The following is a 25979-nucleotide window of genomic DNA, read 5'->3' on the forward strand; positions in this document are numbered from 1 at the left end:
AGGTAATTATAGAGACAGTAAAGTCTTTTTTTGCCAGGAAAAATAAAATGCTGGGTGTCTCATGAAATTTCAGAAGACTTCAAAAGGATCGTAACAGAAAGGAAATAAAACAGCATGGTGGACTGCTTCGTGGGATTTACATGTAAGTGTAAGATTCTCTAAGATGGCTATATGCAAGAAGGTTAGGTTGTTAGAAATGACTTGTGGATATCGATTTCAAGAGCAGCACTTTTAAAGAGTTAGCAAGGAATTTGACATGAGAATAAAACCAACAAAATTGAAAATGCATATTCCTTGGCCCATCTGTGGCTTTCTATACTTAAAACTGACACATTTATATATAAATAAAATTTCTAATTTGGACCCTAAAGGACAGATTTGATTTTTTTCATTCCTTCCTCTTGTGCTTAAGGATGATTATCAAAATACCTTGTTAAAGGACAAGAATATTGTGAATTGTGGCATACAGAAACTTGTTAAGATGTAAACTGCTTGAAATTTTTCTGAATTTTATACAATCTGATAAAGAATATACTAAATGTTGGGTTGTTAAAATTAATTAAAGTTGTCAAAAGGATTGTTTTAAAGCAATACATTTATTCAGTTTAATATTGTATTTAAATACTGAAAGGTTAGTCTATTTATACCATAAAATATTCAACTAATTTTATCACTAATATATTTCTATCGTTATAAGATTCTATCAAAACAATATAACATTTATATCAAATAATTATTAGATTAAAAACATTACAGATAAAACCATAATGGAAATAAAAACATTCAGAATTCACTCAGGTTTTGAAAGTACAAACAGTTTTACCAAGAAGGTGCTGAAAATCAAATACAATAATAAGCTGATACATCATATCTTTAAATTTTATTTTCTGGTAAAGATGCTGTGATGCATAATGTTGATATAAGCACCAGATATTCAAATAACAAACAATTGAAAAGTACAAATTAAATATATGGTTGTGTAACTACTTATATAATTATTCTTAAACTTAACATCATTTTAGGTAGGAGGTTAATAAATGAAAAATCACTTATCATCCATCATTAAGATAGGAAATCGTTCACTTAAGTCATAAGGTAGGGAATTTATAGAAATCCTTGCCAAATATGCTCTCTATAAGAAACTTAAATTAATCTTTTTAGTGTTCTTTCAGTTTTACTCTGATTTTATTTTGAAGCTAATGGAAAGTTACCACCAACATAAGAAAAAGGATGGTTATACTTGATGTGAAGGATGGTGAATTTAACCAAAATATATGTCAGTTCTATGTTTGTCAGTTTAGGTAATTATAAACTAGAAGCTATCTTTTTGCCAAAAGTGAGTTCAAGTTCTATGACACACTGGAGTTAATTTTTATTTTCACTTTTAGTCTGATTTGAAGGTTATAGTGTAACTAACATTTTCCTCAGCTGGCTATATCCAATTAAACATATTTTTGCTGGGTTGTTTTTGTTTTGTTGGTTGGTTGTGGGGCTTGAACTCTGGGCATGGGCGCTGTCCCTGAGCTCTTCAGCTCAAGGCTAGTGATCAAGGCTTGAGCCACAGAGCCACTGCTAGTTTTTTGATAGTTTATTAGAGATAAGACTCTCATGGACTTTCTTGCCTGGGATGGCTTTGAACTGCAATCTTCAGATCTCAGCCTCCTAAACTGCTAGGATTACGGGTGTAAGCCACTGGCGCCTGGCTGGTTTTTTTTGTTTGTTTGTTTGCTTGTTTGTTTTGTTTTGTGTGTGTGTGTGTGTGTGTGTGTGTGTGTGTGTGTATGGGGGGGGGAGAGAGAGCATAAGCATGTGCTTATGTATGCACTCACTGGTCCTAGGACATGAACTCAGAGTTTGAGCACTGTCCCTGAGTATTATTGCCCAAAGCTAGCACTCTAAGACTTGAGCCACATTTTTACTTCTAGCTTTCATGGTAGTTAATTGGAGATAAGTGTTCCATAGAGTTTCTTGCCTGGTCTTTAACTGCAATTCTCAGATCTCAGTCTCCTGAGCTAGAATTATAGGTGTGAGCCACTGGCTAAAACATGTTTTCTTTTTTTTTGTTTTGTTTTGTTCTGTTTTGTTTTTAGGGGAACTATTTTTATTCTTTTTTATATATTAATAAATGAATGGATCAAGAAAATGTGGTATATATACACAATGGAATTCTATGCCTCCCTCCATCAGAGAGAATGACTTTGCCCCATTTGTTTTGCTTTTTGATCTATTTAAACAAGTTTATCTAAAGCATGTGCTGGTGGAATCCTTATCCTAAAAAATTACCCTTTTTCAAATTTAGAGGTTACCCTTTTTTGCAATCAACACATGTATTTGTTTAAAATGTTCCATTATAGAGAGGTGCTGGTAGCTGATGTTTGTCATACTACTTAGAAGGATGGTATCTGAAGCTTTGGGACTGAACGAGGCCTTGGCAGATAGATCTGAGAGGCTCTCTCTCACTGTCAATGAACCAGGAAGAACACAGAAGTGAAGGTCTGGCTCGAATGGTAGAGCTGAGAGAGGCCTGAAAGCCCTGACTTCAAGTTTCCAGTAACACACACACACACACACACACACACACACACACACACACTTCTCAACTTCTCAGTTATAAATGTGAGTACACTTCATACTACCCTTCATATTTTGGGATAACTATAGATAGAAATTTCTTAATGACATATGCTATTGAATGCAAGATTGCAGACAGTTTTTTAAAGAAAAAGTTATTTTGGAAATAGATATTTGGGAACTTCTTTGTCCTCAGACTGAATTATATGTTCTTCATTTAGTCAGATGAAATTCCAAAGGCTGCCTTTTCTCTTCTCATTTTAGAGGCATGGAAATTTTAATTACTTCTCTTCCATCTGCTTTCTATCTTCCAAAATTATTGAAATATTTTTGTTCACTTTGTCCCCTTTATTTAATCTATGATTTCCTTTATATTTAAGTCTTACATGCCCATTTTTATCCTGTAAGTTTTATCAGGTTTTTTGGATGGAAGAATAAAAATCAAGTGGCCAGTCTGAGCTTTTCACTTGTTCCTGGATTAAATATTGATGAGTTTACCTCGCTGTTTCAGAGCAGAAGGCATGGGGAGGATTGTTTCTGTGACATTCCAAAGCAGTGTTGCATGGTGACTGTGAATCTAGCAGTGATCAGCAGAAAGGAAAGAAGCCCAGGCATGTGACTAAACACTGAGTTGCAGAAATCATAGTGGAAAAGAGCAGGGTACCAGGTGGTCGGCAGTGCCAGGGAGCAGAAATCTTGTCACCATGATAACAACCAATGAATTCTATTTCTTAAGCCAATGGAAAACCAGAGAACTTCATAAAGCACAATATTCATGGTCCCTTTGTTTTATTATTTTACTAAATGTTTTCTAAATTCTAATTCATGCTGCTTTTATGACATTATATTCTATTTGTGTTCCATAATCTAATGTTCTGAATGTTTGACCTATAATACATATTAAAAATAATCATGTATTATTGCTACGTGACATTTGAGCACGATATTTTCTCATTTGGTAGGCATAGTAGGTTAGACATAAGAATAACATTAATTATATCTATATGTGTCTATGTATGTACTTAAAGTTTTTTTCCCACTCTTTTTCTAGTGTTGTCCAAGTAATGAATGGCTTGGACCAGGTAATGTCCCTATGAATTAGTCATATAAGTCAGCACAGGGCTAATACTGGTCTCTGCAGACCTTTTGCTAGAGTTTGGGAACATTATTTCCACCAGATACAGAGAGCTCTGATTTGTATCCCATAGTTGACAAGCATTGTCTACATGGTTCTCAGCTTCCTCCCTCATTTTCCATCAGGCATCTCTGCAAGAGGGGACAATTACATAATTGTTCCCTATGGGGCAATTTACTTGGATAGTCCTCTCATTCCTTCCAATAATAAGACAGAGGTATATCAGAACACTTCTGGAGAAACAAAACCTATCTGGTAGATTTAAGCTCTCAGAATGACACATAGTGTGAACCTCTAACAGATTTACCTATCTCTAAATCCATATCAGCTACTAAATATTATGAATAATAGAAACATGAGGGCAATAAAATGAAGAGAAGGATTCCAGAGAGTTTATTCACACTTAAAGGATGAATAAAATTAATAAAGAAAACTAGAAATGTTATTTGAAATTTAGATGAGGAAGAAATGTAATCTGACAGAATATACATTTCCTGTGCAAACAACAAAAGAGCTTAACATAAATACTTCCTGAGTGACAGAGCATAAAATGCTAAAGAAAGATCGGATAGACTGGAATGGAAAGGCTTTATTTCAATATTGTATTTCTTGTTCCATTATAGAGAAAAGGCAATAAAGAATTTGAGAGCATATGAGAGGCTAAGTTCAGTGCATGTGTCTGTCTGCTTTCAGAGACAAGATCTATTTGAATGTACTCTCGCTCCTCTTATGAGCATTCAGATGCCCTTCTGCTGAAGTGAATCCAAAAAGTACCTTTATTGTACTTCTGCTTTTTAGTTCAGTGAGTGTTGCATGCTAAGATGGCATAAAACTTAGGAAGAACATGTTAACCAAACAATTCCATGAATGTAAAAATGAACATGATAACCTATACACAGTTATCTATTTGAGACACAAGGATCAGCAATAACAGAAAGATGAAAATGTATGCCTGGGATTCTAGTAGATCAAGTGAAGAGACAATGGCATACACAGTCCATTGATAAATGAATGGGATATAGCAGAAACCTAGTCCTACCAGAAGACAGGGATAATTAATTACAGATACAAAACAGTCTTCCCACTTAGACAGTAATCAATAGCTATTGGCTAAGAACATTCTGTAAATTATCACAAAGATGAGAAATCTTGAAAATTAAACTATGCTACTCTATATTAGTAAATCAGTCCAAATTATATACAACTCATTATGAACAGCCAGTCAACATACAGTTTTCTCAGGCTCAATTATTTTAATGTTAATTATTTTCAGTCAGATTTATCTTTATTTTCATCATTTAAAGACATCAGTGTATTACCATTATCAACAACCTAGTGTCCACCATCTTAATCTTGCATTTAAGATAATCTAAAATCTAGCTACATAGACATTTCCCTATAATAAATTGTTTTCTGCTTAAACTACCTTGAACCTATCAAAAGTCATAAATCTCCTTTCATTTTATTCTTCCCTGTAAATGTACTTAGCTTTATAATGATTATTTCTTGCATATCTGTCAGAACATAACTCCCATAAGTTTAGTTTCCATTTGCTTTGTTTTGTTTGCTCCAAACCTCCTAACATACTTGAATTAGCACTTAACCTTTCTTCATTTATTTCCAGTTAATGAGAACTGTCTTTTTGGACTGTCACCTCATCACTTGTCAGTCTCCCCTCCTTCTTTCTTGCAGCCTAAAATCCTGTTGATATTTCTTCTTTTTCCTATGGTTGTTAACTCAGTGCATGGCTAACATTTGCCATCTTCATTCGCATTGCAGATTTTTCAGAAAAAAAAATAATCATCTACAGAAATTCAGACTGATCAAACAATAGTCCTCCTTCTTTGTCCCTACTCCTCCAGTCTGTCAACAATTTCAACAAAAGACAAGAAGAATAATAGAAAGAGAGAGAGGAGAAAGAATGGAAGGGAAATAGGAAGTTGGTGGGAAAGATGACATAGGAATTGCAATTAGCTCTAAATGGCCTGGATTTTGTCTCCACTTGTTTCCTTCCATAGTTTTTTCCTCTATCTACTACCCTGAAATTACTTTCACTGCAGACATTCATGCTAATAGTTTCTTTTAGGTCTTTGTTCTCTTATTCTGTTCTTTTGAACACTTCCATTGGCCAATCATTCCTTTTCAATAAGCACATTATTACATTCTCTGAGAACACATTATTCTGATTTTTCTCCTTCAAGCTTCTTTTTCATAGTCTTTCTCTAAAATGTGCATTTGTATGCTAATCAATTTTTTGGGCTGTCTTCTCTTACATTACCCTCTTTCCTCACGTCTCATATTTTGTTTTGGTTTTAGTTCCTCCTATGCATCTGTTAATATATGCCCCAACTTGTTCCTTTTCTTCCCCTCACAATCTATTACCAATGTACCAACAAGTTCTCATTGTTTTCTCATTCATTTTACCCCTCTCAGCTTTGTTGCTTGTTCATTTGACAATATTGGAGTTTGAACTTAAGGCCTTGCACAAGCAAGAAAAACCTCTACTATTTGAGCCATACCTTCAACCCATTTTGTTTTAGATTATTTTTCAGATAGTCTCTTGCTTTTTACCCAGGCCAGGCTGGTACTTCAATCATCCCACCTATACATTCCACATATCTGGGAAAACACTCACACACCATTTATTAACAGCTTTGTTATTAAGATATGGTCTCACTCAGTTTTTGCCTAGCTTGGTCTTGAACTGCTATCCTCTCTGTCTCTGTCTTCCAGGTAGGTGATGTTACAAGCTGAGCCACTGATCCTAGCCTTCCTCTTGTCTTCTATATCCAATCTACTAATGAAGTCTAACCATGCTTCCTCTAAAATGTATAAAATCTATTTATCTCCTCCCCCATTCCTCTATTTCTTCTTCCTCCTCATCCCTGACACAGAGACCTGCAATTCCCTCAAAGTAATCTTCAAGATTCCCCTCTTGCTACCCTATAATCTCCTCTAGTCACAAAGCCAATTTCAAATATTAGCATGACAATTCTATATTTTAAACCCTTCAGTGATTTTATAAGTCCTTAATGTGAGACCCACATCATTTATGAATGCATATGCTTAACGTCAGTCTATCCTTGCAACCTCATCTCCCATCACTTTCTTGTGTCTATGGTCATAATTGGCACAATTATTGATCCTGTCTTGTCTCTAGCCTTTCCTCTCAGCTCAGCCCCTCCCATGCTCTAAATGCATGTGGTAATTTGTTTCCTTTCTTCAAATAGGGAAAGGTCTATTATCTCTTAACTTTTAACCACGTAGCCTCCTCTTTGACTCAGCACATGCTCTTTCACTCTGCACATCCGATTGGTTCTAGCTCTGGACACTTTACCTTCATTTAAAAGCGAAGTGGCTAGGCTTTCCTGTGTTCACTCATGGCCCTTGAACTTCCTGGGTCAAGGTTTCTTCTGTAGTCTAATTACACGTCAGTAAGGACAAGAAGAGGAGAAAAAGCTCACTCTCTAGCAGCCAGACTTTGGCATTCAAGTATTCAGTACTTGTTTTCAATGAACCAATAATGACACATAAAAACTCACTGCTCTTTTTGTCAATAATTCACTCTGTGACTATCTTTAAGCTTAACAAACAATTTCTAGCCCTCACTATTAAGTATGAAATTACTTATTGCTAGCAAAAGTTTTACGTTTTTTCACAGTCAAAAATTCCCTGAGACATATATTGCTATATAAATGTACTAGAGATGAGTAAACTACACCTGAATTTTAAAATAAAAGTTACTATTCCCAAAATGGATAAAACTTTATTAAACAACATCAATCACAGAATACATTGTGAACTTTTTTTTCTTTAGCCATTTATACTATTCTATTCAGCTAATTACAAGAGGCAGTTTTTTTTGTTTATGTACTGAGAAAGCTTCTAAAAATAAGAACTCTCCAAAAAAGGAAGACTTACGAGTCGAATTCATTGTCACTGAACTATAAAAAGATAATTTCGAGAGTTCTATATTTTAGAACCCCATTTTATGAGAAATCAGATAAACGAATTATAAATTTCCTTAGACATCTAAGCACCCAAATTCTTATAGACAATAAATGAGAGATGGGTCATATTTTTCCCCTGTTTTTCTTATGCTCACTGTAAGTGCATTGAACCAAATTCAAGAATTCATCCTTATTTTATTGTAATCCTTAATTTCATATATTATTTAACAATTGACTAACATTCAAATATCTTCATGACTAAATTATACACATATGTATTATATTGCTTTAGGAAAATGAGCAGGCGTAATTGCTGGATTTGCAAGATGTGCAGAGATGAACCTAACAGACTTCCTTCGAAGTAAGTAGCTTTGAAATTCTGTTACCATTTTAAAGTATTTTAGTAACAAAATGAATAAGCATACATTTATGTAATTACAATCTTAATAGATTTTAAGTAGAAAATAAAATGTGTTTACATGTGAGTAATTCCACCAAAAGATCAATCATATATGATACTAACATCCGGCTTTCTTTATTTTTTTGTTACACCAGAATTCATCAAGCCAAGCCAATTTGTTGTGTGTGTCTGTGTGTCTGTGTGTGTGAGGTGTGTTTGAAAATGTGCCATACTGAAATTGAAATCAAGGCCTCTTGTCTTGGTTAGGTCCTACATTCATAGCTAGTGCCCTACCACATTAGACATGCCTCCATTTCTGGCTTTTTAAATTGGAATAATCATCTCACAATCTATTCTTCCCAGGCTAGTTTCAAACCTCAGTCCTCTAATCTTAGCCTTTACAGTAGTTGGAGTTAGAGGTATAAACCACCATGTGTCCAGCAACTTAATTTTTAAAAATCTATCAATATTACTAATATTCTTTTCATCCAAAAATGTTTTCACAATTCAATCCCTTCATGTAAGAAACTCCAGTATTTTTAAAGGAAGGCTATAAGTCTGAAAGAACAATAAGATCCTAATAAGTTTCCAATCTCATCTAAGGTGTTTGGAGCTTATTTGTTTATAACAGGATTTGACTATGTAGACCAGGTTCTTCTCAAACTCTTTCCTTAACCTGGGGAGTGCTGGGTAAGTTTTAACATGCTTAAAAAAATACAGCCAGGCACTGGTGGCTCATGCCTGTAATCCTAGCTACTCAGGAGGCTGAGATCTGAGGATCATGGTTCAAAGCCAGCCCAGGCAGGAAAATCCATGAGACTCTTATGTCCAGTTAACAACCAGAAAGCTAGAAGTGGTACTGCTGCTCGACTTGAGCTGAAGAACTGAGGGACAGTACTCAGGCCCAGAGTTCAAGCCCCATGAACAACAAATAAATAAATGAATACATACATACATAATAAATGTATACATACATACATAAATAAATAAAAAATTACAGCAATAAGAAGAAGAGTGATTATGTTCAAATGGAAAGTAAAATGCTAGAGATGTATTATTCAGATGTATTATCTTGAAAATTTCTCAGGTTAAAGATCCCTATTCATTTAACAATGAGTTTTTAACTGAGTCCAAGTGCAAATTGTAGTTCTAGCCATATAATCTTTATGTTTACAGCTCCTGTCCTATGTGCTTCAGGTTAAATATCCAAAAATGTCTGCAAACTAGTAGGTGGTAGACATAGATAAGCAGTAGTAGTAGGCAGAGGAGATAGACCAAGAGCTGTGCATGTTACATGATTGGGTGAGGCTGCTGAGTACAAAGGCACATCACAAAAAGACACAGCAAGAGAACTGAGATTGACTTATTTTTCTTCCAATGATCCACGGAGTATCAGCATCATAACTTGCACGTCTTCCACCTACTTCACAGACACACTATGAGAAAGGGATAGGGGGCATCTTTATCGAAGACTAATTGATCAATTCTCTGCATCCACAACCAAATTGAACGTTCTTGATAACTCTGTGACATTGACACAGTTTTCTCAATTTTGTAAATAATGAGATGTAATATGATTAGAAACTCTTAAGTACAGCACTGGGATTAGAAACTAAGACTTTTAGACTTTAGCACTCTACATCTCTCTGTTCACAACGTGATGATATTTGAAAATGCTGCTCACTGTTTACTTGCCAGGAAGAAATAAGGGGACATGTTATACGAGAACTTGTATGAGGAAAATCAGGTGGGGAAGGAACCAAGGTACTTAAGATAATTCTTAGCAGAGCATCTGGATAATTGTAGGCAACCAGGAAACTTGTGAAGTCAAAAGTAAATTAAAAGCTAAAATTAAGTTCAAATAAAACCAAATTCCATTTCACAATTATACCTGTAAACATAATTAACCATGATCTATCTCCATAAATGTCATGAAGCTAAGAAGCCCAGGAATTCTCTTACCAACAATTTCCAACAACTAATTTTAAGATTCCCAGCAATTTGTAGATTTTTTTATTGTTTCCCGTAGAACAGGAGTGAGTAGAACAGATGCATGAGCAATAATTATTCTTAGCTCTTTCTGTTTCAGTAGGTCGAAAGGTTATTCCAGGTTATTCTTTCTAATGATCTTAATAAGAGGAAAGAACATCAGATACTCTCATGGGAAAATACTTTGAAAACTGTTTTAATACAGCTCACTGTTAAGCCTCTTATTGATCAAACAGTACAACCTAGACTGCTGGGATCCATCTGAGGTTGAACTTCCAAGGACTACTCATATCTTACTATGGTCTGGATTATTTTTTTTCTTAATCTCCTTAGCCTATCTTCTTACATTGTGTTAATCACCTAATGCTGATAACTATATCTGTAGACAAACTTTTGGGATGACACTAGCAGTCCATCTAGTGGATAAATCTTGCTTGGATTTGCAGTCCTATTTGAGTATTATTTAGTTTTTGAAAGCAGGAAAATTAAGAATGCACCTTAAACAGGGAAAACATGAAATATTTTAAAAGAGAGAATAAAATTACTTGCATGTGAGAATACACAGTCCCCTGTTAGCTCACCTCATGAAGCTCACCAATAAAACAAAAATGAAAAAAGGCAAGCAGCTTTCAGATGATTTCTAAACAGAAAATAACTTTGTTTATACAGTTCAGAGCAAATGTAACTTGCTTTGAGGGCACCATGTGCTTTTTAGATGATAGATTTTCACAAAATTAAGAGCAGGGAAAATGCCCATCAGATCCTACAAATGAAACATACAATAACACCATTTAGACATGTAATGTAGGAATGAGAACTTCCTTATATCTAAGGATCTGCATAATGCATGCATAGGAATTTAAATTTTTGTGTTTGAAGTGTATTTTATTTTTATTAGTCTATCAATTTTAACTTCACTTGGTCAAAATCATATATGCTAAATCATCAAATAAAGAAAGCTTACTATGATTATACTTTGGAGTTGTTTTCAAAGGAACATAATAATATTTAGTCCAGCCAAACCTTGGGAATATTTTATCCCAATCAGTGCTTTTTGTTCCTTTTCAAAGCCTCACTTTGGAAGAAGTATCAGAATGGGCCCAATCTTTTGAAAATTTGATGGCAACAAAATGTGAGTATTATGAATATTTTATCAGTGAATGACTAGCTCACTTTATTTTTAGGGTGGAAGTTGGTTGGGGAGAAAGTTGTTCTCTTCTCTCTGCTTTCTAAATGGCAACTGGCATAGTTAAAAAAAGAAAATCTGAAAATAGTATGTCGTGCCAACCACAGTTATTTTTTATGGTGTTAATTAAACCAAGATTTGTCACTGTGAGTATGTGAGTATTTATTCTTCACAAGTATATATATATATATATATACATATATATATGTATATATATATGTATATATATATATATATATATATATGTATATATATATATATATCTTTGGGAATCTTGCTGAAATAGTAACACACTCTGAAATTCTCTGTTTTTCCATAGCCTGCTAAAGTTAGTTTTTTAAACACAGTTAAAAATGTTTGGCCCTCAGTGCTTTCAAAAGTAAAAGTAAGTTTGAAAGATGTTCTGTATCTCCTTAAAGTTGCTCAGTGTTTAATGGGAACAGGACTGTATATATGTCTGTGTTGACTACATACAAGTGTCTACATTCACATCATGTTTGTAACAGGGTGGCCAATGATTATTTGTGACCACACATTCTTTCTTTGATGTAATTTAACATTATGTTTCTCACTCTTCAGCTATTCCTCATAGTTCTGCAACTCAAGTTGCAAGTACAAGTGTGAATTATAAAGAATGGCTTTAGTAATTCTTTCTCTGTAAATAGTTGAAATTTTGGTCACACTAGTTTGCAATCCACATACACTACAATGCTAGAATCAACTCCATTTAAGAGATTTACTCTTCATTTGGAAAATAACAATCGTATCATCTGTCTGCACAACATTGGAGAAGTTGTATATAAAACTTCTAGTTCAATGCCTGATACAGGCTGGGCAAAAGTGGCTAAAGTCCCACAGACTTCCCTACCTAGGCTTCTTTCAAAACTCAATCCTCAAGCTGGGTGCCAGTGGCTCTCGCCTGTAATCCTAGCTACTTAGGAGGCTGAGATCTGAGGATAGTGTTTCAAATCTAGCCCAGGCAGGAAAGGTTGTGAATCTCTTTAACTACAATGAACCACCAGAAAATCGGAAGTGGTGCTGTGGCTGAAGTGGTAGAGTATTAGCCTTGAGCTGAAATGCTGAGGGACAGTGCCCAGACCCAGAGTTCAAGCCCCACACCAGCAAAAAAACAAAAACAAAACAAAACAACAACAAATCTCAATCCTCAGATCTCACCTTCTTAAGTAGCTAGGATTGCAGATGTGAAACACTGGTTCCTGCATTGTAGATTTTTTTCATTTTTTTCCCCTGCAGCTCTCCTGCCACAGGCCTTGGCTCACAGTATTTGAGTTCTCATCTACATATTCTTCACATACTTGAAAGCAAAATTTAAAGTTCTACCTTTTCCATGAAACCACTTGGAATAATGTTTTCCTCTTTCTGTTCTATTTTATTAACATCATTACTTATTCTGTTTTTTAACTTTGGCTAGTTTGTGTAATGGGGATTTTCCGTAGCAGCTTGCTAAGTAGATTGTAATTTTTTTTAAGTAGATTATCTCTTACTCACCTTCATCCCTCTGACAGACTAAATCATTGTACCTATTGGGCATGCAATAAATGTTGAGTGAATAGATGAAAGATTAGTATTAGCAAGAAAAGATCAAGATACTTAGCCATCTTCTATAATGTTTTGTGCCTATATTGGGGAACTAATAAACAAAGAGAAGAGAGTTACTTATTTGGCATGGATCTGAAGTAGAAGCTTGCTTAGGCAGAATTACCAGTTTAGACATCTGGTATCTTAAAATAAGAGAGGTCCTCATAAGAGATACTAAAAGAAAGACATCATAATATTCTTTAAATGCCAGCTATAGATGGTAGAATTCTGCATTATTAAAGTTATGTTTAAAAATAATGCACTAAAAAGTAGATAACAAATCATTCTATAGATTAACCAAAAAGAAAGATAAAATTAAGAATATGCACATTGGATGTACAAACATTTTAACATTAATCAAGGATTCTAGTAAAGGGCATCCACTAGTCTAAGGTATTCATCTACAAATGGCTGTGTTTACAGAGGTTAAAACACTGTCTCTATGATTACACATCTCAAAGAATTCACATTCAAAGGGAATTCATTAGTCTGAGTCTCAATAGATGGAGAAAAATTCAAGAATTTTGTGGGAAGGAAGATGTAGAACACAATTTGAGAAGAAAACTATGGGAAAATAGAGATGCTGTTAGAAATTAATAGTATTCTAGATAAAGTTTAGACAGTATCCAAAGACACATAGTTGAAAAACAAGTTTTTTAAAACATCAAAGATATTGATTAAATAATATGTGCCTTAGCTCAAATTTAGTCAGTAAAGATGGTAGGCAATTCTTATATTAGTAAGTCTCAGGCAATGTGCTTGAAACAAAACAATACCAAAAAAATGATATGCTATGGAACACATAAAACACAAAGGAAAAATACTCTTTTTTCCAAAAACAACTGAAAGTCTAGAAAAGAACAAAACTGTGAAATAGAAAATGTTTATTAAAGTAAGTTTTAGAAGAACCTTGAATATCTTTGCAAAAGCAAGAGCAACACATATTTTTAAAAATTAATATTACAATTTTTTTTTACTAAAGCTACATAATGGGTTATTTGGCAATATTTTACAGAGAGGCAACTATTTTGGAAGTGAGCCTAGTATAGATAAGTAGCAATAGCACTTAATAAAGAAATCTGCTTTATAAAATTCAACAGGATTTGACATATAACCTAACAGCAGTTTTTAAAAAATCCTGTATATTAAATTAAGTAGAAGAATCTGTAAAATGTTCCAGTCTACAAATATTAGAATCTGAATATTAATTTCTGAAAATCCAAGCTTTTAGGGGAGAAAATACCATCTTAATGGACATATTGTAGTGGGATCCGAGAAATCCATGGGCAATGAAACCACACAGTCCACGATCAAAAATATAGTCTGGGAACAAGGAGGCAAGTGCCTTCAAACTTGCAAAAAGGCAGCTCGGCCATGGTGGGGCCAGTGACCCTCACGGGAGGCCAGGGTCTCCTTACGGGATACCTCACCCGGGAGACCATCACACTGTCGATCCTGGACGAGCCCCCAGAAAATGTAGTGGGGTTCAAAAATCGGCTGGCAGTGAGACCACACTTTCCCCGATTAGAAATGTGCAAGATGTTATTGAGCGAGAAAATACTGACATGCCAGGTGCATTCTTGAGTTTGGGATCCTAGGGAACAAATGTGAGTGCCAGCCTACTTTGGCCTTTAAGCCTTATCTGACTGGGGTGGGGAAAGGGGAGGAGAGGGCGAGGTACAATCATATGTCCTAGGGCCCTAAGGCTGTTTGTGCTTTCCAACTAATCAGTTCTTAAGTTTAAACTTCCTGCCTGAGGAAGTCCTCAGTTTCCCTCCAGGGCTGGGAGTTGCCTCAGATTGGGCAGGGAGTGAGGGAAAAGAACCGAAGGCTGTGATGGCTCAGTTTGGTTATGGCACACATTGTTCAGAAAACAGCAGAAACAAAGTTACAGAAGCTAAAATAGCTAGTTAGTTACCAGTGAAGGCTTATACACAGAAAGCATGGTGACATTTATATCTTAAAATCATTCATTATCCATCTTACACAATCCAAGTCAAATATTATTTTCCATCCTTCGTTCCTCCACCATATCAATATGAGTAATGACAAGATTTAACAAGTTGTCAAGAAAAGTTTATCTTCCCATAAAATTACCTGAGATTTGGCACTGACACCAAAAGTGCTCTCAAAGGATTAGTCATTACTTAATACAAATTAAAAATGAAATTCAATGGTATTTCTGGTGGCTAATTTTAACTGACATATGATGAAACTTGAAAAGACACAAGAAATGACTTAAATGACAAAGACCTACAGTCAACTAAAATCCAAGGACTCTTAAACTGGAAAGTATAACAGATGAAGCTATAATGCTAGATAAAAGCAGAAATTAGATACTACAATTAAGTGATTCTCTGAAGATGAGAATGCACTCCTCATTGAAAATCAAGTAAATCATGTTTCATGCAAACAAAAAGAGGTTCATTCCTCAGTTACCTCATGTATGATTCACCGAGTCCTTGCATGTGTCTCGCAGATCATGTAAGGACTGAAGACATTTGGACAAAAGACATGTACAAGGTCACTGTGCTCTGCTTATATGTTCCTTCTAGAGGGAAGAGACTAACAAGCAAATAAATCCATGAACAATTAATTCCAGAAAGTGGTAAAAGCTTTGAAGATCAACTGGCATGACCGTAAAAGTCAGGTACAAGAGTAGAAGTCAATGGAGCAATCTAAGGACCAGCGACACGAGGTGAAAAATGAAGCAAGGATCTGAATGGTGAGAAACAGCCAACCACTGAGAGTGCATCTGACTAGAAGCCTGGTGAGCTTCCAGACAGGAGAGAGAATCAAAGAACAGTAGCTATTTCATGGAGGTGTTTGCAGCAGAATCTCAAGGCAAAATGATAATGAAGAGAACTTTGCTGATCGCAGATCAACTGGGCGAGGGGGCAAAGAATGAGAGAAGAAATAAATGAAATCCATATTGAAAAAGATTAAGAAATTGGAAGGGTCAATGGAAATTATTTAAGCAACCTAGATATCATCTAATGAGAAGACCTAGAAGGAAATGATAAATTACTAGAGATATGTAACCCACCAAAGTTGAGTCATAAGGACAACAACACTCAAATAGACTAATTGCAGGGGCGGGGGGGGGGGGGGGGGGGGGGGGGGAGCGGAAACAAAGGAGGAGGCAACAATGCTTGATAAGAAATGTACTGGGCTGGGAAGGTGGCTCAGTGGTAGAGCGCTTGCCTTGCATGCATGAGGCCTTGGGTTCGATTCCTCAGCACCACATAAGCAGAAATAAAAGCCAGAACTGGTGCTATGGCTCAAGTAGTAGAGCGCTAGCCTTGAGCTGAAGAGCTGAGGGACAGCGCCCAGGCCCAGAGTTCAGGCCCCATGACCGGACCCCTTCCCCCCCCAAAAAAAAGAAATGTACTCATTACTTTGCACATGTAATTGTAACCCCTCTGTACGGTATTTTTACACTATTAAAAAAAAACAATAAATGCTTTTCTTTATAACATTAAAAGAAAAAGTCTCAGGGACTTTTCTACCCAAGCTGGACTTGAACTTCAGTCCTCAATATCAACCTCCTGAGTAGCTAGGGGATAACAGGCATAAGTCACTGGCACCCTGCTGGAAAGACTTTTCCATATAACAACAAAAGCTTGAGTACTAAACCCAAGAAGTCAAAAATGGGATTACATCAAACTAAAAGTCTTCTTGATAGCAAAGTCAAAAGACAACTTAAAGAATGGGTGAAAATATTTACAAACTATTTATCCACAAAGGGAATACATGAGGCACTTAAATAACTCAACAATAACTAATAGCTAATAATAATAATAATAATATGCTGCATTTTTACGGGGAAAATATGCTAGACTGATTCTTCTCAACAATAAAGATGTGAGATATATTTAGCCTTACTAATTATCAGGGAAATATAAATCAAAACCATAATAAGCCATCATATCACCTCAATAAAAATGTTTATTAATAAAATGACAAAAAGATAACAAGATCTGTGAACCTGAAAAGAAAGGAGAACTCACTCATGTGATTGATGAGAATTTAGTTATTCTGGAAAACAATAGGGAGGCAATCTTCTCCATGATAGATAGAGCAGAGAACAAAGGCCTAGGAGAAAGTAATGATGATTGTAAGAGCAAAGCTCTTCAAAAAAAAAAAAAAAATCAAAGTAATGAAGGAAAAAAACTAGAAAAAGAAGTTTTCAGTACAAAAAGAACAGGGGCAATTTGTTCTCAGAAGGGAAACTGAAAAGTTAAGTACAGTTGGAGGAAGTTTGGCTGATTTGAGGACAGGCTATCACCATCTGTTTATATAAGTTCTCAGTGAAGTTCAAAGCAAGATCAAACTGCAGATTGCTTAGGAGAGGCTACGTTGGCATCACAAAAAGAGCAAAAGGATAAAGCAGTTTCTGGTGATTTACAGAGCCAGGCTATTGGGAAAGGGCCAGTTGATTGTTGGGCACTGTAGATTTAAAGTCAAAATGCAGTGTGATTTAAAGTCAGTGTGCTCATGTATATTTTTCTGGTGTGTATTACTTGGTTAATCCAGTTCAGATGCAGAGCACAGATACTGTTAGGTCATGTGGACTAGCAAGGGTTCTGAATCACTGAGTTTGCATCAATCATTTAATCTTAGTCAAAGTCATCTTTCAGTGTACTATTTATTTCCCTCAACTTCGGAATTATCATAATTACCTATAGACAACATCAGAAGTGCTTAGTTGAATAGTGTGTGATTGCCACAGCTCTGGGACATTTTAACTGGTATATGTCACGGAACGGACATTGGAAGGTACTGATGGGTATTGGGAATCCAGATCTCAGATGCTGAGCCATTATTTCAGCTTTCTTTGTCTTCTGCTCTTTCTGTACTGGCAGCTTCTTCCAGGATCATTAATTCTAATTCCTGTTAACCACTGTGGTTTCCATGGTTATCTGCCTCAATCCTTATATGGGCATCGCCGTGTCTCAGCCTTTTCCACGCAACACCTTTTTTCTTCTTCAATCTTCCTTATTTTTCTTCACATTGCAGGAAGGAGAAAACCTAGCCTTTTATAGGTATTGCTCTGCAGTCAGAACCTCACTCTCAGAAAATGCAAAATTAATAGCATGCTAGGTGCAATCTTATGCTCCTTTTTTTGGACAAGGAGTGATTACAGCTTATTCTATTTAAGACCTATTGAGAAGCTCTTTAAAGAGCAGAAGCATGAAGAATACAAAAGACAAATAAAAATAATGTTAATCCAGTACTGGATTATAAATGTAATATATAAAGATAAATGTAATAATATAAAGATAAATGTAATAAATAAAGATAAATGTAATATATAAAGATAAATGTACTAAAATCCTAATTTTCAATGTTTCTCAGGTGAGGGGGAGGATATAAGAAGGAAAGCAATAATTATTATATATATATAATTATTTATATATATATATATATATATATATACATACATACACACACATACACACAGTAAGCAGGGAGGGAGAGAGGGCACATGCAAGAATAATTAAAATACATGAGTACTATGTTCTATCTAGCCACCAGTACAAAGTACAAAGGGATTCAGAGGTATTTTTCCAGGAATTGAGAACGATAAAGCATAGATGTGTCTCACCTCTGGAATAGTGGTTCCAGAATGGGTGGTAAACAACACTCAGAATGACCCAAGAGTGACAAGGGAAGGACGGAAGAGATGGAGAGTTCCACGTTAGTGACCCCTGCCACCATGGCTAGGAGACCCTGGCTTTTCCTTTTGGGTAGTGGAAACTTGTTGATAGGCTATAACAGGGGAGCCAGGCAGTGGTGGCTCATGCCTGTAATCGTATCTACTCAGGAGACTGACATCTGAGGAGCACCGTTCAGACCTAGCCTGGCCAGAAAACCCTGTGAGACTCTTATCTCCAATTAAATCACAGAAAAAGCTGTTAGTGGTGCAGTGGCCCAAGTAGTAGAGTGCTGGCCTTGAGCAAAAGTATCTTAGGGACAGGACCCAGACCCAAAGTTCAAGCCTCAGGACCAGAAAAAATAAAAAATGTGTGTGGGGGGAATACAACAGAGGCCTGAGGATTGAGAGTATTCCTGCCCTAGTAAATGACCAAAAGTAATACCAGATAATGAACTGAAACTTTGTTATAGTAGATGATCTACAAATATAGCAAAAAATAAAAATAAACAAAAACAAGTCCCATGTAACTTGAGGGGACGGATGACATTTGCAAAATTGAGGAAGAATGATGGAAGGGGTGCATTGTACTCACAAACTGAATCGTTGAATTGAAATGTTTATAATCAAAACACTTAAAGACAATAAAAATAAATGAATAAATATAAATTAAGTACATTTGACCTAACCAAGAAAAAAGGTATCACTGGCATTACCCCATAAACAAACAAGACGGAGTCAATATTACTGGATATCACTATTGACAATGAAATATAATGCAATCTTTCTAAAAGAAATCTATCACTTATTAATCTATCTATCAATGTGTGTATACATATGTGTGTATATACATATATATATGTTTTATTAAAATACATAGATACAGAGGGCCCTCAAACTAAAAATATTTCCCAGGTTCATGAAAGAATCAGAAAATTACCTTGGATTTCTAGGCCAAAGAAGCTTTAGAGATACATCTCCTTTTTCAACCTAGAAACTATTCCTTCTCATTATGTTCTAAGAGCAAAGAGTTGCAAGGATTTATTTACCAAAATCTTCAATGTTGGATAAATTATGATAGAAAAGAGAAATCTAAATGTTTAATACCAGTGTGTTGTTAACTTTACAGGCAGCTCTCTGTATCCACAGTTCTATACAGGTGAGATAAAGCAAATGCAGATCAAAAATATATGGATAGAAATATTTGTTCATACTATAGGCTATTTACTTGTCATTATTCCCTGACAACATAGTATAACAGCTGTATATTAACATTATATTGCACTGGGAATTATTACTATCCAGAGATGGTTTAAAGCATACCAAATAATAATACAGATTAATTGTAGCATTATATCATCATCTAAAGTAAAACATACATTATTAAGTATGAAAGAGCCATTGTGATACAAAAATGCTCCCCACATTATATTAAAAATAACATGTGCTTCTCTGGTACAGATGCATGAATAATAGCTAGATTCATGACTATATATGATTAAAGAATAAAAAGAAATACAACAAATTTTTAATAGTGGTTATTTACTTTATTAGATGTTTTTAGTATTAATAACAATACACATTACTTTAAGTTACCTTCCTAAGGCTACAGCAAAAGAACAGTAGCAGAAAAATTAAAAATGATAACTACCTGAGCAGGCAAGTCAGAAAATTTTAGTAGAACACAGAATTTCATACACATTATGGTAATAGAAGTTATTTTTTTTGTGGCACTGACTGAAAACAAAAAGAATTTAAAGTTGGTTTAAACACATTTCTAAAGTATACTCATGGCTGTTTTTCACCTTTAAATTTAATGCAAGGGTGTAAAGTCTGCCACTACATAAGAAATAGAATCAAGAGATAGATGTGGCACTTCTCTGACTGAGAGCAAAGAAATGTCATGTCTTTCTTCTCTACCAGGGGTGCTGGAATCTATCTTCATAAGCTAGATATGACTAAGGGCAACATTCTCATTCTTCATGGAACAGGAAAACGTAACATATGACTTAAAGCTTTGCCTTCCATATTCTCAAATGAGCAACTCTGTTGCTCATGCTTCCTTCCTTTTCCTCAAGCAGAAGTGTAGTGTTTTGAGCACCATGCTTAGAAATGAGTATCATTTAAAATTTCAGAATGGGCACCTTTGATTCAATTGCCTGATTTGTAAAATACTTTTTTGACTTGTTTAGTCCCTTGTTACATGAGTCAATAGAAATTCTAAACTGAGTAATTCAATTTTAATTTTGATTATATACTAAGAATCCTGAAACCTGTGCAGTTTCAATGGCCTGTGTGGGTAACTTGCAGCATGCACAAACATTAGCCGAATATATAGAGTTCTGTAAACATTCCAATCACATAAATCTCTTTAGTCTGTATGCTAGACAAATAGCTGAAACATCACACAGGTTCAAGAAGTATACATCAGTTTTTGTGAACATCAGTTTCACTCTCATTCCTGGGCAGGAATGAGACTCTTATAGCTAATTAATCACAGAAACACCTAGAAGTGGCCCTGGGGCTCAAGTGGACAGAGCCCAGGACTAGAGTAGAGTTCAATCCCCATGACCAGAAAATAATAATAATAATAATAAAATAGAATCATGAACAATTAGTCCAGCTTGCAACAATATAGAGACACTCATCCTCTATCAGGAAAGAAGTTAAAGAAAGCAAGAATAGATGTCCATCAGGTTCTGAAAACAGCATCTATAAACAATTTCATATATAATTAGGTTAAACATCAAACACAGATATAAATTCAGAATGCTACAATTTAGAATCTTTTTTTTTTTTGTTATGGGGCTTGAACTCTGAGCTGGGGTGCTGTCCCTCAGCTCTCCAGCTCAAGGGTTAGCACTCTAGCACTTGAGCCACTACGCCACTTCCAGTTTTCTAGTGGTTTATTAGGGTAAGAGTCTCATGGACTTTTCCTGCCCAGGCTGGCTTTGAACCGTAATCTTCAGATCTCAGCCTTCTGAGTAGCTAGGATTACAGCCACTGGCATCCCAGTGCTACAATTTAGAATCTTAACACTAGTTTCCTGATTGCCTTCCTAACCCATCCACTAATCCACTTACCAATCCAAATAGCCTTTATGGCTATCTCATTCCATGGTATCTGTGGATTTTACCAGGTATCTATTACTTTCTGTTTGATTGCTCATTTTTTAACCCCAACTCTTACATTTTCTTTTCCAAATAAAATATCCAGTCAAAATTCCTCTAAAGAGCAATTATATCAATTTCTTCATTTTATCATTATTTTTACCTTCAGCATATAACAAATTGCCTTTCAATTTGATCTTTTAAACCAGAAAGTACTTTTTGTTTTACATCTGGTTTTGCTGACCCATTCAGCTATTTTCTGCCCTCAGCTTTCTGTGCTTACAGTGTGGCAAGGTACATTTTATCATTCCTTTTGAAAATAAGAAGTCTAAGATAAAGCATATGTCTCCAGTGGGTAGTGTTATCTAATCTACATGGTTTCCTATGCTGAATTATACATATTCTAGCCCAGCCTTATCCATTTTCTTGTCCCAGGTGATTTGTCTGTCACAGCTACTCCTGAATGATCTGAAAGCTATACTTACTCACATGATAATAGGAAGTCATGATCTAAGATTGTGTTTTCCTGGATGTCAGAGTTTTTGCAGATACCAGCTTTCCCCATATTTAATTCTTTCTCAGAAGCAAGCTACCTTTATCTATGTTATTTCTCTTACACATAAAATCCTTTAATCATTGCCTTTATTCCTCTATTGCTGCTGCCAGTCAATAGAAACCAAGGAGTCAAGAAGCTCGGCTTTCTAATCCTACAGAACTTGATCCAATCTTTGATGTGATAAACCAGGAAAATATGACTTTTCTCATCATTTCCATTTGGTCTGGTTATCTTAATTCAAGTAAGTTAATGATACACAGCAATACTCTGATAATCTAAAACTTACTCTGTAGAGTTGATGGATATACTCAAAGCATTGCTTGTGGTGACAGTTGCACACTTGTATGTTCTAATATACAAACACACTATATACATTAAATTATATAAGATTTTTATATTAAAAAATAAACCTACGTTAATTGTCTCTAATGGGTCTCAGAGTTGAGTTGATAGTCAAAGCCAAATCCACAAATGTATCTATTAGCCTCAATTGAAAATTAGTTTGCTGTTTTATCACTGAGCAACTGGATCTCTCAGATATACCAAGAGACTTTGTAATTAATAAAAGACATTTTTTATCTCAAAGTGTTCATCTTGAGTTTTAGAAATACTTGAACATCCTGAAGATTCTGAGTAATGTGTTAGATTTGTGAGATCTCACAAAATCTTCAAGTATGAGCTGAAAAGAAATAGTATCTCAGTCAGAAAATCCCCCAAACTCCTCCCATCTGTGTCATTGTTTTCTCTCATGAGAAATTCAGTTTAACAACTTCTTAGCATCTGAGCCAATCAATGGTAATGCCATGTCTGCCACTACTCTGTACTGGATTCAGAAACATCTGTTCTGAATTCTACTTTTTTGCCTGGTCATTATTTCTCATTTATTATGAACATAAAGTTCCTGTTTTCACCTTTATCTGCATTCCTGCTATTGGATAATGAGAACACATCAGGACATACAAACGGAACAGCGTATCACTCTTCCATAGCTTGGATACTTTCCTTCCAACCTTGACTTGCCTATTTAGATTTGAAAACCTGATCTTATCCACAGGTATGGTGTGAGGAGTTAAGTGTGCTATGTCAATTCATAACCAGAGAGAATTCAGACTACCAGACCAGCAGAAGTCCTATTTTCTGAGTCTTTGTGGCAATCCCAGTCAATCTGTCATCTACACTGGTGAACAGCTTCCACCGAGTGACTCAGAGGGATGACCTCAGCAGTTAGCCACATTGCCAAAGGCGTTTCAGATACATCCACATCACTGTGGTTGCTATCGGTATAAAGTACTTGATACATAACTTGGAATCTTTTATTCAGAAGTCTGATTTAAGCATTGAATATACCTCAGAGTTTACGATAATGTTGATCTATGAAAATAAAATGATTTCTTTACTATTTTAGATGGTCCGGTAGTCTATGCTGCATATTTAAAAATGGAGCACAGTGAAGAGAATATAAAATTCTGGATGGCATGTGAAACCTATAAGAAAATTGCCTCACGATCAAGCAGAATTTCTAAGGCCAAGAAGCTTTATAAGATCTATATCCAGCCACAGTCTCCTAGAGAGGTAATAATGGGTAGTCGAGGTTGGCACATCCCTTGGGGGGTGCTGATGACTATCCGTGCATCCACACATGCCAGGCTTTTGGCATATGAGTACCTTCTCACAGGTCACACATTCAGTATTGTTCTAAGTTTCACGGAGAAAAGATCTAGAAATCCAAGACTTTAAGTAATCAGTCCAGTATTGCACACTTCTTCAGAGGTAAATTAGGATTTAAAATTAGGCTGTGACATCTGAGGTCTTTATCCACTAAATGATCTAAATAATTCCCAGAAAAGAAAAAAGAAAACAAAAAGACAATCCTTAGAAAAAATTTCCTTGCTAGAAGATGCTACAACTATTCCCATCTCCAGTGGTACTGGTCAGTCTGTGATTGCCAACCTCAGTAAAAAAAACTAGCAAACCAAATATTCATCCACATTGATTTACTTCCACTGACTTACAACTGCTTGAGCAAAGTATTGACTCAGGAGTAAAATGTACTTTTCAGGAGGAATGGCTCAAGGGTGGAATGTAATGCTTCTATTATGCAGAAAGAGTCCTGCATTAATTACTTATTCCCCCAAGTCTCTTGTCTGGAAATTTTTAGTTTACCCAAATAACCACTTCTCCCCTCTCCTTTCCTACTTCTCCTCACTGTCTTCCCATTTCAGGACATAGTTAAAGCAACATTTGTTGCTATTAAGGAAATAAAACTTCAAATGACCACTAACTTCCTTTTTACCTAAAAAGAGACTTCAATTTTATAAACTTCCTCACTTACAGAGTGCCAAACAATTCTTTTACATTCTCCAAAACAATTGCTTTTTTTCTTTTTTTTTTTTTCTTTTTTTGGTCGTGGGGCTTGAAATCTGGGCCTAAGCGCTGTCCCTCAGCTCTTCAGCTCAAGGCTAGCACTCTACCATTTGAGCCACAGTGCCACTTCGGGTTTTCTAGTGGTTTATTGGAGGTAACAGTCTCATGGACTTTTCCTGCCCGGGCTGGCTTTGAACTGCGATGCTCAGATCTCAACCTCCTGAGTAGCTTTATTCAGAGGATACAAAAAGAATTATAAGAAGTAAACATTTTACTTTCTTAAAAGTAAATATCCACCTTCCATAAAATACTAGGAGATTAAACAAACTATAGGATCCAAGAGTGGGGCCTATTAAAAGCAATTGTTGCTGGGAGCCAATGGCTCATGCCTGTAATAAAGCTACCCTGTTAAACTGAAGAAGGGGCATAATTTAAATCTTTCCCTTTGACTATGCTTACTTAATATGGCTTTACATATAATTTTACTTTTTCAGATTAACATCGACAGTTCAACAAGAGAAACTATCTCCAGGAACATTCAGGAACCTACTGAATCATGTTTTGAAGAGGCTCAAAAAATAGTGTATAGGCATATGGAAATGGATTCCTATCCCAGGTTTCTGAAATCAGAAATGTATGAGAAACTTTTAAAAACGATTCAGTCCAACAATTCTTGAATATCCCAGAAGTTTAAATTGAAGGTGATGTATTACCAGAACCATCTTTGTTTTTTCTAAGTAAAGAGAACAAATCACAAAATGGGAAATAAATAGGGGCATGACAGAAATCAAGCTATAAATTGATTTCTGGTTTCTAAAGAGAAATCGATTCTAAAAGGAATGAACTTTAGAGTTCATAGGACATACATAACACACTTTATAGCATACCACATAGCTCTATTAACAAATGAGAAAAGAGAGGACTTTTCTTCATGATATAAATATTATAACATCTTTACTATAATAATACACTAATGATTACCTTCTTATTCATGAAATGTTTGCATCAAATTCACAAATTACTTCTTTAAAACTGTAGCTTGTGAACTATGTCTCTATTGTAAATGTGTTTTACAAACAGAAAGACCTTAGTACTTGAATAAAACAAACTTGGTTCTCACAGAACAACCAATGAACTTTATCATAAGCAATACTGAAACCTTATGTTCTTGAGATATATTTTAGTTTGTAGTATGTTCCTATCTAACTATCTATCTATATCTCATAGACTGTATGGATGAAAAATGCAATGATTTCATGATCTTAAAATATCTGTGAAATTTTAAATGGAGCTTTGTACTTCTACTAATGGGAAAGTCGAAAATTTTGTGTCCAATATCTTGTGATTTTCTTTCCTCTTAATATAAGTTTATTGTGGTCTTGGTAATTTGTACATGTAAGTCTAAATTAAAATTATAATTACATGTATCTTCAAAGGAACAATAAATAGATTATTCTAGTATA

At 35.2% G+C, this 25979-nt stretch overlaps 1 protein-coding gene across 1 annotated transcript; it reads left to right on the forward strand.

Annotated features, from left to right (window-relative positions):
- On the forward strand, positions 1 to 25979 carry Rgs13 (regulator of G protein signaling 13). The gene is made up of 5 exons (XM_042674463.1): positions 1 to 142; positions 7949 to 8017; positions 11116 to 11177; positions 23558 to 23724; positions 25011 to 25979. Coding segments are annotated over exons 1-5 (483 nt in total). The 5' UTR covers positions 1 to 140; the 3' UTR covers positions 25194 to 25979.

This window comes from Dipodomys spectabilis, unplaced genomic scaffold (genome assembly GCF_019054845.1).
Source record: "Dipodomys spectabilis isolate Male_0828 unplaced genomic scaffold, ASM1905484v1 ptg000019l, whole genome shotgun sequence".
Classification (NCBI taxonomy): Eukaryota; Metazoa; Chordata; class Mammalia; order Rodentia; family Heteromyidae; genus Dipodomys; species Dipodomys spectabilis.